Source organism: Sorghum bicolor, chromosome 1 (assembly GCF_000003195.3).
Source record: "Sorghum bicolor cultivar BTx623 chromosome 1, Sorghum_bicolor_NCBIv3, whole genome shotgun sequence".
NCBI classification, from domain to species: domain Eukaryota; kingdom Viridiplantae; phylum Streptophyta; class Magnoliopsida; order Poales; family Poaceae; genus Sorghum; species Sorghum bicolor.
Window position 1 is genome coordinate 14,921,246 of NC_012870.2, and position 15,202 is coordinate 14,936,447.

The 15,202-nt window shown below is 44.1% G+C and overlaps 2 protein-coding genes across 2 annotated transcripts; both read right to left on the reverse strand.

Moving 5' to 3' along the window:
* LOC8064539 (FRIGIDA-like protein 3) lies at positions 60 to 5,872 on the reverse strand. The gene is made up of 3 exons (XM_002466819.2): positions 4,465 to 5,872; positions 1,874 to 2,046; positions 60 to 877 (listed from the first exon to the last, which is right to left on the reverse strand). The coding sequence occupies exons 1-3, from the start codon at positions 5,684 to 5,686 to the stop codon at positions 278 to 280; spliced, it is 1,995 nt and encodes a 664-aa protein (XP_002466864.1). The 5' UTR covers positions 5,687 to 5,872; the 3' UTR covers positions 60 to 277.
* On the reverse strand, positions 10,389 to 14,413 carry LOC8062996. Its single transcript, XM_002466820.2, has 3 exons — positions 12,744 to 14,413; positions 11,765 to 11,937; positions 10,389 to 11,466 (listed from the first exon to the last, which is right to left on the reverse strand). The coding sequence occupies exons 1-3, from the start codon at positions 14,338 to 14,340 to the stop codon at positions 10,678 to 10,680; spliced, it is 2,559 nt and encodes an 852-aa protein (XP_002466865.2). The 5' UTR covers positions 14,341 to 14,413; the 3' UTR covers positions 10,389 to 10,677.

The following is a 15,202-nucleotide window of genomic DNA, read 5'->3' on the forward strand; positions in this document are numbered from 1 at the left end:
CATATGTTTCAGATTGCAAGCATTGCAACACTTCGCTGAGCATGTGTACGTGACCAGACTACAAAACCTGCCCTATAAAATTATATTCAACAAATCGATGCAAGTGATTGGCAACTGTCCATACACCATGTTGCGAGAGAACTGTCGTCACATAAAACAAATGAACACAAAACCACTTACAGAACGAACCAATACAGGGCTGTTTCATATACAACTTCTACGCTTCACCATATATAGTTTCACTCAGCGGTCGATGCAGAACGACAGAACTTCTACACTATCTGGGATAGGACGGAGGATGAAGGGCAAAGGGATTAAATGTCAGACCCATATACTGAGGTGATCTGAATTGCGGTACAAATGGCATTCCTAATCCTACAAGCCAACCTGGCTGGGCAGGGTAATTCTGAACTCCAGGCACAGCAGCGTATGGTGGGCGCCCAAAGTTTTGGATCTGAGGAACATTCAGAACCAGAGGAACAGCAGGTGTTGGAAGCTTAAGAGTAGCTGGCCTTGGCGGTTGCATATGCTGCTGCTGCTCTGTCACCTGCGCCTTATTTTCTTGTTGATGCAGCTGATGTTGCTTTCCTTGGATTAACTTGTTTTCATTCTGTGCCTGCTGCTGCTGGTTGACTTGTGCCTGATGGTGCTCCAGCTCCTCTTTCTTGCGCTTCTTGTTCCTCTTTTTATGTTTCGTTGGCTGATGCTGTGAATCCCATGTTGCAGGCGTTGAGGGATTTCCTGACCTTTGTTGCTTTTTATATGAACCAATCAAATATCTAATTTCTGCCAAAATAGCACTGCGTTGGCTAGAATCAGCGAGTTTATGCTGAGCTAGTTGATGCGCAATCCATATTTCCTTTGGTATAGCCAAGTTCTGCACATAGGCAAGATGCAAAACCATTCAGCTAACAAACAACAAATTTGAGTACCCACCTCTTGGTGCGATGGAGTTTTATGACTCCACCCTGGATTGAAATCTAGACACCATATCTATGTACACATGCGTGAGTACTTTCCCCATTTACTAGAGGTATATGGTTTTCTAGGGGTGTGAATCAGATAGGTGGCACACTCATGTGCCATGCAAGTGCGTCAGTGGAGTATGTGTATGTGCTTTCTTCCTTCATTGTAAATGTGAAAAGGAAACAAAAGACAAACAAATATAGTTGACAAGAAAGCAGATTTATTGGATCATTATGCATTTATATCTACAACAGAACTTGTTCCAAAATCTGTAGCCAAACCACAATGCTATGTAACTTAGAAAGTTATGATTAAGGATTTAAGGTGATCAGTGAAACAACCTGGTTTCTATGTCCACCAGGATGTGCATCCTGGACATCCTGGTCTTCATCGTAGACGGAGGGAAACAGAGCTGTCATTGTCTCGATCCCTACCCAACCCCCCCACCCCCACCCACCCACACACAAAAAGGCGGCACTAACTACTCCGAGCACAATGCTCCGGAGCCATGCCTGCCCAACCACTGTCCACCGCCTTCTCGCGATTCCCCCCACCGTGCCGGTGACCTACCTGCAACCCCCAGCCATACCTCTACAGATGGAGGCCACCAAGATCCCCAAAACCAAAATCTCATATCCCAACCTGAAACTATAACCTGCCAGAGTTATTGGAGATCACTGGACATTGAAAAGAGTGAGCTCAGCACCCCAGAGGGGGTATCAGTATGCATTCCCACCCTAAAAAATCTGTTAACAGATGAATAGCGGCCTCAAATTTCTCTCCGTCAGAACAAATATTAACTTTACAGCGTAATGGCCTGGATGTCCAGGGTTCGCACTACCCTGGGCACCATATAATTCCTGTCAGTGGAATACTTGATTTTAAAGTCACAAGGGGTAGTTCATACCAAGGACTTGTGTGTTTCATTCTTTCTAAATAGCTCCACAGAAGTCTGCTTGGCCTTCTCAATGTATCCCTTCAGAAGAGAAAATGGGGTATACTTGTCCTCCAAATTAAAAAATTGTAACACATGAAAAACTTCAAGATGCTGCCCATTTCCAATCATATAGTCAATTAAATCTGCAGAAAAGATGAAGGCAAGAAGAAACATTGATAAGAAGGCGAACCCTTGCAATGCGAATGAGGTACAGGCATGGACGAGTGCCTAGAGTTCTGTCAAAATCAAACTGAAAATGTAAAGATAGAGGTCAATGTATTTAAGTCTAGCTGCTTATGAAAACAGTGAGAAAAGTTCAAATAATGGCTAAGCAATAAACATACAAAAATGCATTATAGCTACAGACCAGACAATCAACTGATGTACATACTTGATATACTAAGCAAACTAGAGTTTCTATCCAAATTTACAAGTATATCCATATAAATAAACTTATCACTTGGGTTGATATCAGTTATAACGTGAGATGCAATAATGAACAGAATTCTCATTTTGGTCACAGGATTCAGACTCTTTCACAGATTGTATTGATAAATGACAGGCTAGCAGCAAAGGAAAGCATGTAAGCACACCTTCAGGGAACACTCTCATGAAGGCACAACACCAAAGAACAACATGGCGACCATAATTGGTGGTGCTTAACTTTTGGTTCTGAAGTCTTGGATGTCCCACATTAGTGACAACTGACAACTATATTTTTCAATACAATCATTTGATGTGTATTGTATATATTCTACACTGATCTTTGATACTTACATAGTTACATTGACTATTGAACATAGTGAAAGACAAAATATCCATTGGGAATCAACAAAAACCTCCCCTAGCAGCCTTGCACATCCACTTACATGTCCAACAATAAGCACTACTTATGTTAATGAAAACTTAGGAATTAAAAAACTAATTTCTTTGGTGTTTGATGTGAAAGTCAGGGCCAAACGATCAGAATGGTTGAGACCTACCACCTGGTGGTGTCTGAGATGCTGCTGTCAATGGTGAGCCAACAGTGCTGTGTCTATAAAGCTTGTGGAGACTAGAAACTTTTACAGTAGTAAATAGTTTAATAACTGCTAAATCTTAGTTATGAATAGTTACATGGTATTGGAGTGTTGCAGCCAGAGATCAAACACTTGCATGATCCAGCTGTTATTACTCAGGAATACATGTTAATCGATTAGGCAAAGAAGGATACACAGCGCCAGGTGAAACAAACATGTATGAGTTGTGTCAAATGGTCCTTAGTCTGCATCTTTTGTAGCTTTGCTACTTACACTATCTGCTACCAAAATTTCAAGAAAGTCAAATTTGGAAAATTCACATAGCATGGATTAGTACAAAATCAAAAGATGGACCAGAATAGTTCCCTTGTTTCCTATACAAATATGACTTCTTTTATTCGGCTATATAGTAGTGCATCTACAATATTCTACCGTGTGGCTACACAGTAGAAGATACAAAAAAAAGAGTAAAGTCTACCAGCGGTCCTCGAACTTGTTCGGCTGTGTCATTCCGGTCCTTAAACTCGCAAATCGACCGTTTAAGTCCTCAAACTTCTTCATCTGTGTCATCGCGGTCCCTAAACTCATAAATCTCTCATTTAGGTCCTCAAACTTGTTCGACTACATCATCTAGCTCCCTAAACTTGCAAATCACCTGTTTAGGTTCTTAAATTTGTTCAGTTGTGTCATCCCTGTCCCTAAATGCTGCAACTTATGTAAACTTGTAAATTCAATATATATTTATAGAACTGTCCAAAAATTATAAATAATCTAATTTTATTTTACTATAGAATAAAAGAAATCACCATGTACTTTCTATTTTTAACTTTGTAGTTAAATGACTAAATAGGCATGTGTATTTTTATAAATCATAAAAGTGTATGTTCCTATTTAGTTATTGAACCATAGAGTTAAAAATAGAAAGTAAATGGTGATTTCTTTTATTCTAATTTAAAGTACATGTTACCAGGAGTCTAACAAAACTAAATTTGCCATTTTTGGACAGTTCTATAAATATTGAATTTACAAGTTTAAGTTTGAAGACATAAACAGGTGATTTACAATTTAGGGACCTAGATGACATAGCCGAACAAGTTTGAGGACCTAGACGAGCAATTTGACAGTTTAGAGACTGGAATGACACAGATGAACAAGTTTGGGGACTGGAATGATCGATTTGCGAGCTTAGGGACCAGGATAGCACAGCCGAATAAATTTGAGGACCGCCAGTGCACTCTAAAAAAAACGCTTGAACCATAAGGAAACTCTGGATGACATGATCAGATACGAAGCCTTTCCAAAACTAGTCAAACTGCATTACATCCACTATGAACGAATAACCTGCTTGCAGGAATGTGGTTTTCTGTAATCAAGCTGTTATGGTGCTATAAATGACATAAAAAATTGTACCAGCACTTTAAATCAACCTTGTTTATGAAATATTATTGACAATTCACCATAATGCCATATGCATGGCCTTCACAATCAAACACATAGATTGAGAAAAAAAATATATGACTAAGAACAGAGATAGCTCCATACCTGTGGGCCTATCTGCAAGCCCAAGCTCCTCGCAAAGCTTAACATTGTCAGTGTTGTTCTGTTTCTTCTGAACTTTGCGAGGGACCATAGCAAAAATACTGATGATCTCATGGATACTGAATTCAGAAACAATGTTATATGCGATGAGGAACTCGAGAAGGCTCCTAGCCAGCGAGTCAAGTTCCCCACAACACTCTGGTCTGCCGATCATTTCCTTCCAATCCTTTGCCACCAGCTTGGCTTGCTCTATTGTGTCTGCAGAATGTTTGACAGAATTCATAGACAACCAGCGAAACAACCTGATACATTTCCCCCAGACCTTGGAGCACTTGAAGTCCTTGCTGGATAGGAGTAGCTTGACCACTTGAAGGACAAGGGCCGCCGGATCTGGGGCAAGGTGCAGTGCGAACAGCAACTTTTTATTGACGCTGACACATATCACAATCTCGATCAGTGTCCCTGCATCCATTCTCCCACATGCCTCAGCAAATTCCTTTATACCACCTGCAGGAAGCCCTCTACGCTGTTTCTTGGTCATCTTTTCAACCATCTCCTCTTCAGGTTCAGTATCCTGCTCTCCATCAAGCTCCTCCTCACCTTCAGCCTCTTTGCCTTGCCCCTCAGAGACCTTGGTAGTCACCGCCTCTTCGTTGGCATCCCGCTTGTCATCCACGCCGCCCTCTTTAGCATCCTTCGCTTCATTGCCAATGTAGCCGTCGGCCTCCTGCATCTGCTTGTCCGCCTCTTCCTCCTCTTCTTCTACCTCTTCCTCCTCCTCTTCTTCCTCCGCCTCCTCCTCCTCCTCTTCCTCCGCCTCCTCCTCCTCTTCTTCTACCTCTTCCTCCTCCTCTTCTTCCTCCGCCTCCTCCTCCTCCTCTTCCTCCGCTTCCTCCTCCACCTCTTCTTCCTCCGCTTCCTCCTCCTCCTCTTCTTCCTCCTCCTCTTCTTCTTCTTCCACTTTGTTAGCCCCTTCCTTATTCTCACTAGTGCGGGCCGGGCGCGCGGCCTCGAGCGCCCGGAGCTGGCTGAACCGGCGCGAGATGGAGGATTGGACGGTGGAGACGTGGGCGTCAAGGTTCTCCCAGGTGAAGGGGAGCGGGTAGGGCGAGCAGGCGGCCAGGCTGTCGAAGGCCTCGCGCAGGGCGCCCTTCTTGGCAGGGAGCTCGGCGATGGCCGCCTCAAGGTCCTCCGTCGGCATCATCGCCGGCGCCGCCGTCCCCATGGCTGGGCCTGGGTCGGAACCCGCGGCGAGGAGGAGTGAGGAAATTCACACTTCACAGCGTCGGAGGCTCCCCGTCTCCCCCAAGTAGCGCTCGCCGTTGGGTCGGCCGGTCGCTAGCGCAGCAGCGGTCGACGAGGCATCAGCCGCAGGCGACGTCAGCCCGGCAGCGCTTGGGATTGGGCCCTCTCCGCCGCGGGAACTGGATCTAGGCCTTGTTTAGTTCACCCGAAAAACCAAAAACTTTTCAAAATTGTCCGTCACATCAAATCTTAGAGCACATGCATGAAGCATTAGATATAGACGAAAATAAAAACTAATTGCACAATTTGTCTGTAAATCACGAGATAAATCTTTTGAGCCTAGTTAGTCTATGATTGAATAATATTTGTCAAATAAAAACGAAAATGCTACAGTGCCGAAATTCGAAATTTTTTCAGAACTAAACAAGCCCTTAGTTTCCAAAAATTTTCAAGATTCCCCATCACATGGAATCTTTATACACATGCATGGAGCATTAAATATAGATAAAAATAAAAACTAATTGCACAATTTGTCTGTAATTTACTAGACAAATCTTTTAAATCTAATTACTCCGTAATTGGATAATATTTGTCACATACAAACGAAAGTGCTACAGTAGCAAAAACCAAAAATTTTCGCAAACTGAACAAGGCCTTAGTTGACCCCGAAAACCAAAAAATTTTCAAAATTCTCCGTCACATCGAATCTTTTGACATATGCATGAAGCATTAAATATAGATAAAAATAAAAACTAATTGCACAGTTTACCTGTAAATCGCGAGACGAATCTTTTGATTCTAGTTAGTCTATAATTGAATAATATACTTATCACAAACAAACAAAAGTGCTACGGTAGCGAAATTTAAAATCTTTTCGCATCTAAAACAAAGCCCTATTTTCTTCGTCGCTTTGACCACCGTTTCCCCACAATTAAGCGGTGGGAAAATGAATTATTTTTCCACAATACTTGTTTGTGTAGTCACATGAATGACGCGTGGCTCATAGATTTGCTTAACAAATCTATATAATTTAAAATATCATCCAGGGATACAGTCATACAGAGGGTGAGACAAGGAAAGGGAAATAGGTGACGGTTAGGATTAGATGAAGCGTAAAGAATAAATGGCGGGATACAAATGGTTTCTATCCTTATTAATCCAACGTCCCAACCATCATCAAGGATTATGCTAGTGCTTGCATGCAAGCCTGTGGGGGTATAAACCCCTATACCCTCACGGGCCTATATGGGCCGCACCATCAGAGGTGGCTCGGCCCACAAGATGAAGACGTGCGGCGCACGACTGGTCGGCGTGCACCGCAAGGCTACAAGATATTGTACCAAATAGGATACTTTGCTTGTAACTCTGTCCCTTCAGGATATATAAGGAGGGGCAGGGGTCCCCTAGAGGACCTATCACATCATATTCTCTCAACACAAATCAATACGACCAGACGCAGGACGTAGGTATTACGCCAACTCGGCAGCCGAACCTGGATAAAAAGCTTGTCCGTGTCTTGCGTCACCATCGAGTTCGTAGTTTGCGCACCGTCTACCGATAAACTACTACCGTGGGTATACCCCAAGGTAGACTGCCGACTAGCTTTCGTCGACAGTGGCGCGCCAGGTAGGGGGTGTGCGTACAGCTCTCCCGACGAACAAGATGGCCATCATCCCCGACTTCGCGGCCATGGCGGGCGACTTCACGTTCACCGTCAGCCTCAACAACTTCACCGCCATGACCACGGAGGAGGTGTAGATCCGATCTGCGCCAACCACTTCTTCATCGACGTCGGCGGCGGCTTCAACCACGCTGGCTACGGTTTCGACCACACCAGCAGCGTCTCCGACCACGCCGACAATGCGTCACCTGCTTCCCTACTACAAAGAGAGGCAGATCGATGACACCGACCTGCTCAGCCTATCAACCAAGTTGTTTGGCCTACTTGCTCTGACCACGAGTCGCAATAATAATCGCCGCGAAGAACGGCGCTACGATAACCGCGACCACCGTCACGATAACAAGTCCAAAAGCTCGAGGGCCAAACAATTTTGTCGTCACCGACCAGACTTTCATCCAAAGATAAGTACACTTCTAATATCTTATTTATTTTTGGCATAATATTTTTTATTATCCTTCAAAAAACAACTTTTTGTTTAGCCACACTAGTTTTTTCTCCTACACGAGCTTTCCAGAGCCGGTACTGTCTCCGACTCCTCCCTACACGTGCACGAGATCCGCCCTCTGCGTTCCGGGTGGTCGGCAGTAGCTCTCTGGCGAGGCTGGCAATCCCACGCGTGTCTAGGTTCCGCACCTCATGCTGATTGTTGGCTAGACCAGAGCTGGTACAAGCTCTAGGATGAATTAACTACTCGTGCTAATTTTATAATAAAAAGTCTAAAACTTATCTCAGTGCTGATTTTTTATCTAGAGTTTATTTATACATCATGTACTACCTATTTTCTCTATATTTATTTTTCAGGAGTTTGGCCCAGTCGACAAGCTACGCTCGGGGACTCGTCGACTATTCCCTACGCTGTGCCCGGGGACTGCTCCGACCACCGAGCACGTTTACGTTCCCAACCACGCTCGGGGACTTGTCGACTACTCTCTATGCTATGCTCGAAGACTGTGCCGACCACCGAGCACGTTTACGTTCCCAACCACGCTCGGGGACTTGTCCACCGGTCCCTACGCCGTGCTCGGGGACTGTGCCGACCACCGAGCACTATACGCTCGGGGACTGGTCGACCAGCTCACCAATTTAAGAGCTTGGGGACTGCACCGACCACCGAGCACTATACGCTCGGGGACTGGTCGACCAGCCCACCAATTTGAGAATTCGGAGACTGTACCGACCACCGAGCGTTCTATGCTCGGGGACTGGTCGATTAGTCTATTCAATTGCATACGAGCATGATATGCTCGGGGACTGGTAAATTCAATTTTTTAGACCTTGCTACAAGGCTCATACTTCGCCTTCCAGCAAGCTCGGGGACTACATCGGTACGATGCATCTGGTGATGCATCTCAGTTTCAGAATTTCTTTGAGGACTTTTCTTTTGACCCTGGCACCACGTGCCTACGTCACCTACTACCAGGCTCGGGGACTAAGTGGGCACACTTCACCTTGCGGTGAATATGCTTGCTTTTTGAAAGACTATACTTTTCAGAAAAGTAAAGTGGGCACACTTCACCAGGAAAAAATCTTTTTTTAATTAAGAGCACCATGCATTCTTCGAACAACCTGCTTCTTCGATGTCAATGTTGATCAACTGTCTTTTGAGTTGGTCAAAATACCGTTGCAACTGTTTGGGCGACTTTCCTGTTTATTGAAGACGTCAAGCCTCGCTGATCGAAGAAGCTCAAGACGGCGTGTTACATCACAATACATGGTGCTCGGGGACTAGCTGTGGGGGTATAAACCCCTATACCCTCACGGGCCTATATGGGCCGCACCATCAGAGGTGGCTCGGCCCACAAGATGAAGACGTGCGGCGCACGACTGGTCGGCGTGCACCGCAAGGCTACAAGATATTGTACCAAATAGGATACTTTGCTTGTAACTCTGTCCCTTCAGGATATATAAGGAGGGGCAGGGGTCCCCTAGAGGACCTATCACATCATATTCTCTCAACACAAATCAATACGACCAGACGCAGGACGTAGGTATTACGCCAACTCGGCGGCCGAACCTGGATAAAAAGCTTGTCCGTGTCTTGCGTCACCATCGAGTTCGTAGTTTGCGCACCGTCTACCGATAAACTACTACCGTGGGTATACCCCAAGGTAGACTGCCGACTAGCTTTCGTCGACTGGAGCAAAGTTATTTACCTAGGACAGGATAACGAACAACATTTTTCTAGCAAAGTTATTTAGGTAGAACAGGATAATAAAATTTATGTATCTAAAAAAAAGCCAAAATGAAAGAAAGGGCTCCGATGCACAGAGAGGGCCTCGGTTTTAAAACGGAACCAAAAAAAATAAAATATTTTATAATTTATAATGGAGGAAGTATATATAATAGATATATAAATATTATTATAAAATAAAAAAATACTCGCTATGTGGCAAAGGTAACAGAACAACCTGATTTTTTTTACTTTATTTCAAGATAGTGGTAGTTACTTTTATGACGAAGATCACAAAATTTACTCTCACCTACTCTTTTTTTTATGACGAAGGCCTTGTTTAGTTTCGAAAAATTTTTGGATTTTGGTACTGTAGCACTTTCGTTTTTATTTGACAAACATTGTTCAATCATGGACTAACTAGGCTCAAAAGATTCATCTCGTGATTTACAGGCAAACTGTGCAACTAGTTTTTGTTTTTGTCTATATTTAATACTTTACACAAGATTCGATGAGATAGGAAATCTTGAAAAGTTTTTGGTTTTTGGGGTGAACTAAACAAGGCCGAAGTTCATCAAATTTACTCACCATCCGTCGCCGGCAAGGCTGGCTGCGGCTGCCACTCAAACCCGCCGAACCCTTGCCGGCTTCCGCAAAGCTTCTGTGAAATGTGCAATTGCTGGTCTGCAGCCACTTCCAAGTTCCAACTGCAGCCAGTTCCTATTTATTATATATATGTAGTACTCCAGTCATTCCAAATTATAAGTACCTTTGACTTCAATAAATATATATATATTTTTTTTACACGTAGATATATACTAAGTCTAAATATGTAATAAAATGTATGTATCCAGAAAAGACAGTAAATTCGAATTTGAACGGAGTACTACATATAACATGAGCTGTCTCTCAGATCACTGAAGTTCTCTAAGACACACACACAAGAATATATACATGCCAGACTGTCAGGTTAGAAGAAAAACAACTCCAGTCTCCAGTGTACCAAACAAACGAACCAAAACATACCAGGCTATTTGTCCATAGTCCTAACTGAACTCCTGGGCATAGTCCATGTTCCACTGGGCGACTGAGCATCACCACCCAACACAAGCAGGTACTGCTACCTGGGATAGAACTGTGGAGGGTACAAGGGTGTAAAGGGTCCAATGTACTCAGGTGCTCCAAGTGGCATGAACGGTGATGCACAATGAACTCCAGGCCAGCCTGGCTGGGCAGGGTAACCATGATGGACTCCATGCATTGCGGCATATAGTGGAAGATCCAAGTCGCCTCTCAGTGCCGCGTTCCACATTGCAGGATAACCCTGTGTTGGTAGCTGGTGAGTGCGTCGCCTCAGCCGTTTCTGACGTTTCTGCTTGTTCTGTTGCTGCTTCTCTTCTGGATTATCTTCTTGTTTCCGTTTCTTCTTTCCCGGCTCGTCTTCTTGTTTCTGTTTCTTCTCTTCTGGCTCATCTTCTTGTTTCTGTTTCTTCTCTTCTGGCTCATCTTCTTGTTTCTGTTTCTTCTCTTCTGGCTCATCTTCTTGTTTCTGTTTCTTCTCTTCCGGCCTATCTTCTTCTTTCTGTTGCTGCTCCTGTCGAGGCTTCCTTTGTTCCTTCTCCGGCTTCTCTGCCAACTCACTCAGTTGCCCTCGCATCTGGTTTTCTTGTCCCTTTTGATGCTCCTGCTTCTGCTCTATCTTAAGCTTCTTCTTACTCTTTGTTTGTTGCTGCTGTGAATTTGAAGTTGAGGCTGTCAAGGGATTCTCTAAATTCCGCTTCTGTTTTTCAAGCTCACCTATCAAAATGTTGATTTCTTCCCTGATACTCGTCCAGAGGTTGGAGTTGGTGATTCCCTTCTTATTAGCCAAAATATGTGCCCTTCTTAGATTGTCAAGCTCCTTTATTATCTGCACACAGGAAGATGCAAAACTATTAAACTAATAATATAGCAGAGATCAAGCAGATTGAGATGAATTATGAATATATATTTGTCCCCATAAGAATATTACATGCTAGTCCCTTCTAAAAAAAATAATATTACATGTTTCAGCATGAAACCTTACAAGGAAATAGGCCACTCCAAATAGCTCAAGCATAAGACATTAAATTTCCCCATTTTTTCTTATAAAACTGGGTGAAACAACCAGTCATGTAAACAAATTTAAAAAATATATTCTGCCACTAAAATCAATTTCTGGCACATACCTGGAACTTGTGTGTCATATTCTTTTGAGGTATTCCCATAGCAGTCTGTTTTGCCTTTTCGATATATCCCTTCAGAAGATGAAGTGGAGGATACTTGTCCACCATATTTAAAACGTGTGCCAACCAAATAACATCTATTTGCTGCCCATTTCTGATCAAGTAGTCCATTAACTCTACAAAAAAAAGGACGAAAGCAGCAAAAACATTAACAAGCAGACCTTACACTGCAGATGAGGTGGAGTCAGAGTTGAAATGATGGTTGGACAAGCATTCTGATGACTCAGCATGCAAATATGCAAAACAGCAATGAACTAAATCATCAACAGATCAAGTGCATAGTGATATACTCACTGAGGCTATAATATACCCAAATCAATCAAATATATCCATCAATATCATATTACCAACTATACTGCTTGGATTTATGTCATGCGAAGGCCCAGTCCATGAAATGTACAAAAATGTCCTTTCGGAAAATTTCTTACATGTGATTTCGATCAAGAGGTGGCACCGTGGCAGGCTGGCACAATTGGCATCAGGTAGGTATCAAGGAATAGGTCCATCAAAGAATAGGTTCACATGGAAATAGCACACGGAAACAGATAAGTGATATAATGGCGACTCTTATGCCTCAGATTATTGATAGTTTCATTATGAAAACTAGGATTACTTAATTAGACCTCTGTGCATCTTAAGCTACCGACTTGCATTGATTGCTACTGCTCACTTGAAGTGAGGAAAAAGTATGCAAATTTTTAAATATCATGGATAACAGGATAACTACTTTTGCCATAGTTATCTGTGAGTTGTATAGTACAAGGCTGTAAGCGTAAAAAATAAAATGTTTAAACCATAAGACGACTCTGAATTTAAGTAATGAGCAGATATTAAAGATCCAACATATTATGTTTTCCCAGCACAGTTTGAGAAAAAGTGCAGAACATAGTATAGTTAATAATGCCGAAAGATGTGGTTGTACCTGGGATTCTATTGCCGAGCCCAAGACCCTTTAAGAGCACGACAGATTTCCTCTTCTTCTTGCATGGGATGTTACCAAAGAGACAGAAGATCTCCTTCCTGTCAAACTCAGTTACAATGTTGTAGGAAATAAGGAAGTTAAGGAGGCCCCACGAGGCTAGGCTGCCAAGGCCATTGCAACTCTCTGGATTGTCAATCATCTCCTTCCAATCTTTAGCCACCCGCTTGGCCTGCTCAATCGTGTCGGCAGAAGGCTTGGTAACAACTAGAGGTACCATTTGAATTAGCCCAACACAGCCTGCCCAGACCTTCCTGGTCTTAACAAATATCTTGTTGTGTAGGAATAGCTCAACTACGTGAAGAGCCAGTGCTGCAGCATCTGGAGCACGGCGAAGTGCAGCATGAAACTCTGAATTGAGCTCGGTGTTGGTGCATATGAGCTTGAGCAACCTCTGTGCATCCATGTTTGCACATGCTACGGTGCAATCATCAGATCTACATGGAAAAGCTCGATTACCCTGGTCCACAGACACCTCATTGGCTACCGCCGCCTCCAGGTCCGTAGCATTTTTGGTAACTTCCACCTTCTCATGAACGTCCTGCTGTTGTGCTTCCTTCTCCCGCTTCATGTCGCAAGCCTCCTCCCCTTTGTGCTGCACTAAAGATACCATATTGGCCGCAGTCTCATCCATGTTGGTATCCTGATCCTCCTCCTCCTTGTCCTGAGAAGCCTTAAAAGCATCTTTGGTATTCAGCCCGTCCTTATCATTATCAACCACCTGCATCTCCTTGTTATTAGGATCCTGCTCGTTCACCTTACTGGCCTGCTCGTCCTCCCTTGCCTCCTTATCATCCTTCATCTCATTGCCAATCTTCACGTTGGCCGCCTCTTCAACTTCCTCTTCCTCCACCACCCAAATTTTATGGTAGTTTGCTTCTTGCATCTCCTCATTGGCCTTCTTCTCCAGCTCTGCCATCTCCTCCTCCACTTCCACCTCTCTGGTCTCCTTCCCGTCCTTTTCATCATTGCAAATCTTATTGCTACTGGCTTCGTGCATCTCCTCATGGTTCTTCTCTAGCTCCGCCACCTCCTCCTCCTCCTCCTTCACTTCCACCTCTTTCACATCCTTCTCATCATTGCAAGCTTCCTGTATCTCCTCATCCTCATCGGCCTTCTTCTCCAGTTCTGCCGCCTCCTCCTCCTCCTCTTCTTCTTCTTCTTCCACCTCCTCCTGGTTTTCTCCCTTCCCATCGCCGCGAGTTCCACCCAACGCGGCAGCAGCGGGTGCAGCGCCGGCGGACTCGAGCACACGGAGCTGGCGAAACCGCAGCGCGATTGACGACTGGAGCGACGAGATGTGGCCGTCGAGGTCCTCCCAGGCGAAGGGGAGCGGCGAGGGGGAGCAGGCGGCGAGGCGGTCGAACGCCTCCCGCAGGGCGTCCCTCTTGCCGGGCAGGGCGGCGATGGCTGCCTCCAGCTCCGCCACCGTCATCGCCATTGGAGCCGGGTGGTCAGGGCGGGCCTGCGCCATCGGCCGGGAGGGTGTAGCGGGCTGGGGTTTTGGAGCGGCGGCGGATTGCATGGTGGTGGTTCCCATCCCGAGTTCGACGGCGAGTCGGCGAGGAGCGGAACAGACACGTTTCACCTGGGCTCCTGCCTCCTGGCAAGGTTGCGAACGGACCCGGCAGAGCGTCTGGCCAGGCCGGGCCGGGCTAAAGGGCGAAGGCCCAACGGGATGAACGCAGTTTTTTTTTTTCTCTCAAGGGCATATACTCTCATCCATTGTGTTCGCATTGTGAAGTGTTTGAACACTTCTCAATGCGAATCCAACGAATAGAAAGTTGACAGCATATGTTTTCAAAAGCAAAATAAACTTTACTCTAATAAAATTAAAGTACCTAAAGATGTTTTTTTCCCGATGACGACCAAATCTTAGATGACACTCCAAGGAAAAAATCGACTTGGTTTTGGGAACACATTTCTAACGTTCATTTTACAATTTTTTTCTCAAAAGAACTTTTGTATTTGTAAAAATCTTGCACAAAGCTCTTTATCATTTAAATTAAAAAAACTTTAACCTTTTTCTAAAACGATATTTGTGTACGACTTTTACTTCAAAAAAGAATAAAAACAGACTCGCAAGCTTTTATATCAGTTTTTGAAAGCTAAGGGGATCCATTATCATTTTTGCGGGGAGGTAGGGGTGGTTGTTGAGGGGTGAGCTACTATTTCAACGAATGAACAATGTTTTTATTTTACGATAAATTAGCGAATACTACTTTCAATCACACAACATGGCTAAAAATAATGCTCACTGATTTATTGTGAGAGAAAAGTATGGGTTTAGAAAAAGGACCGATAAAAAATTGACAGAGGGAGCATATATTTTTTGTGGAATATTTGAAAGAAAAAACCAAGAATGATTCATCTTCCAAGTATGGCGATGCAAGAGTGCAGGT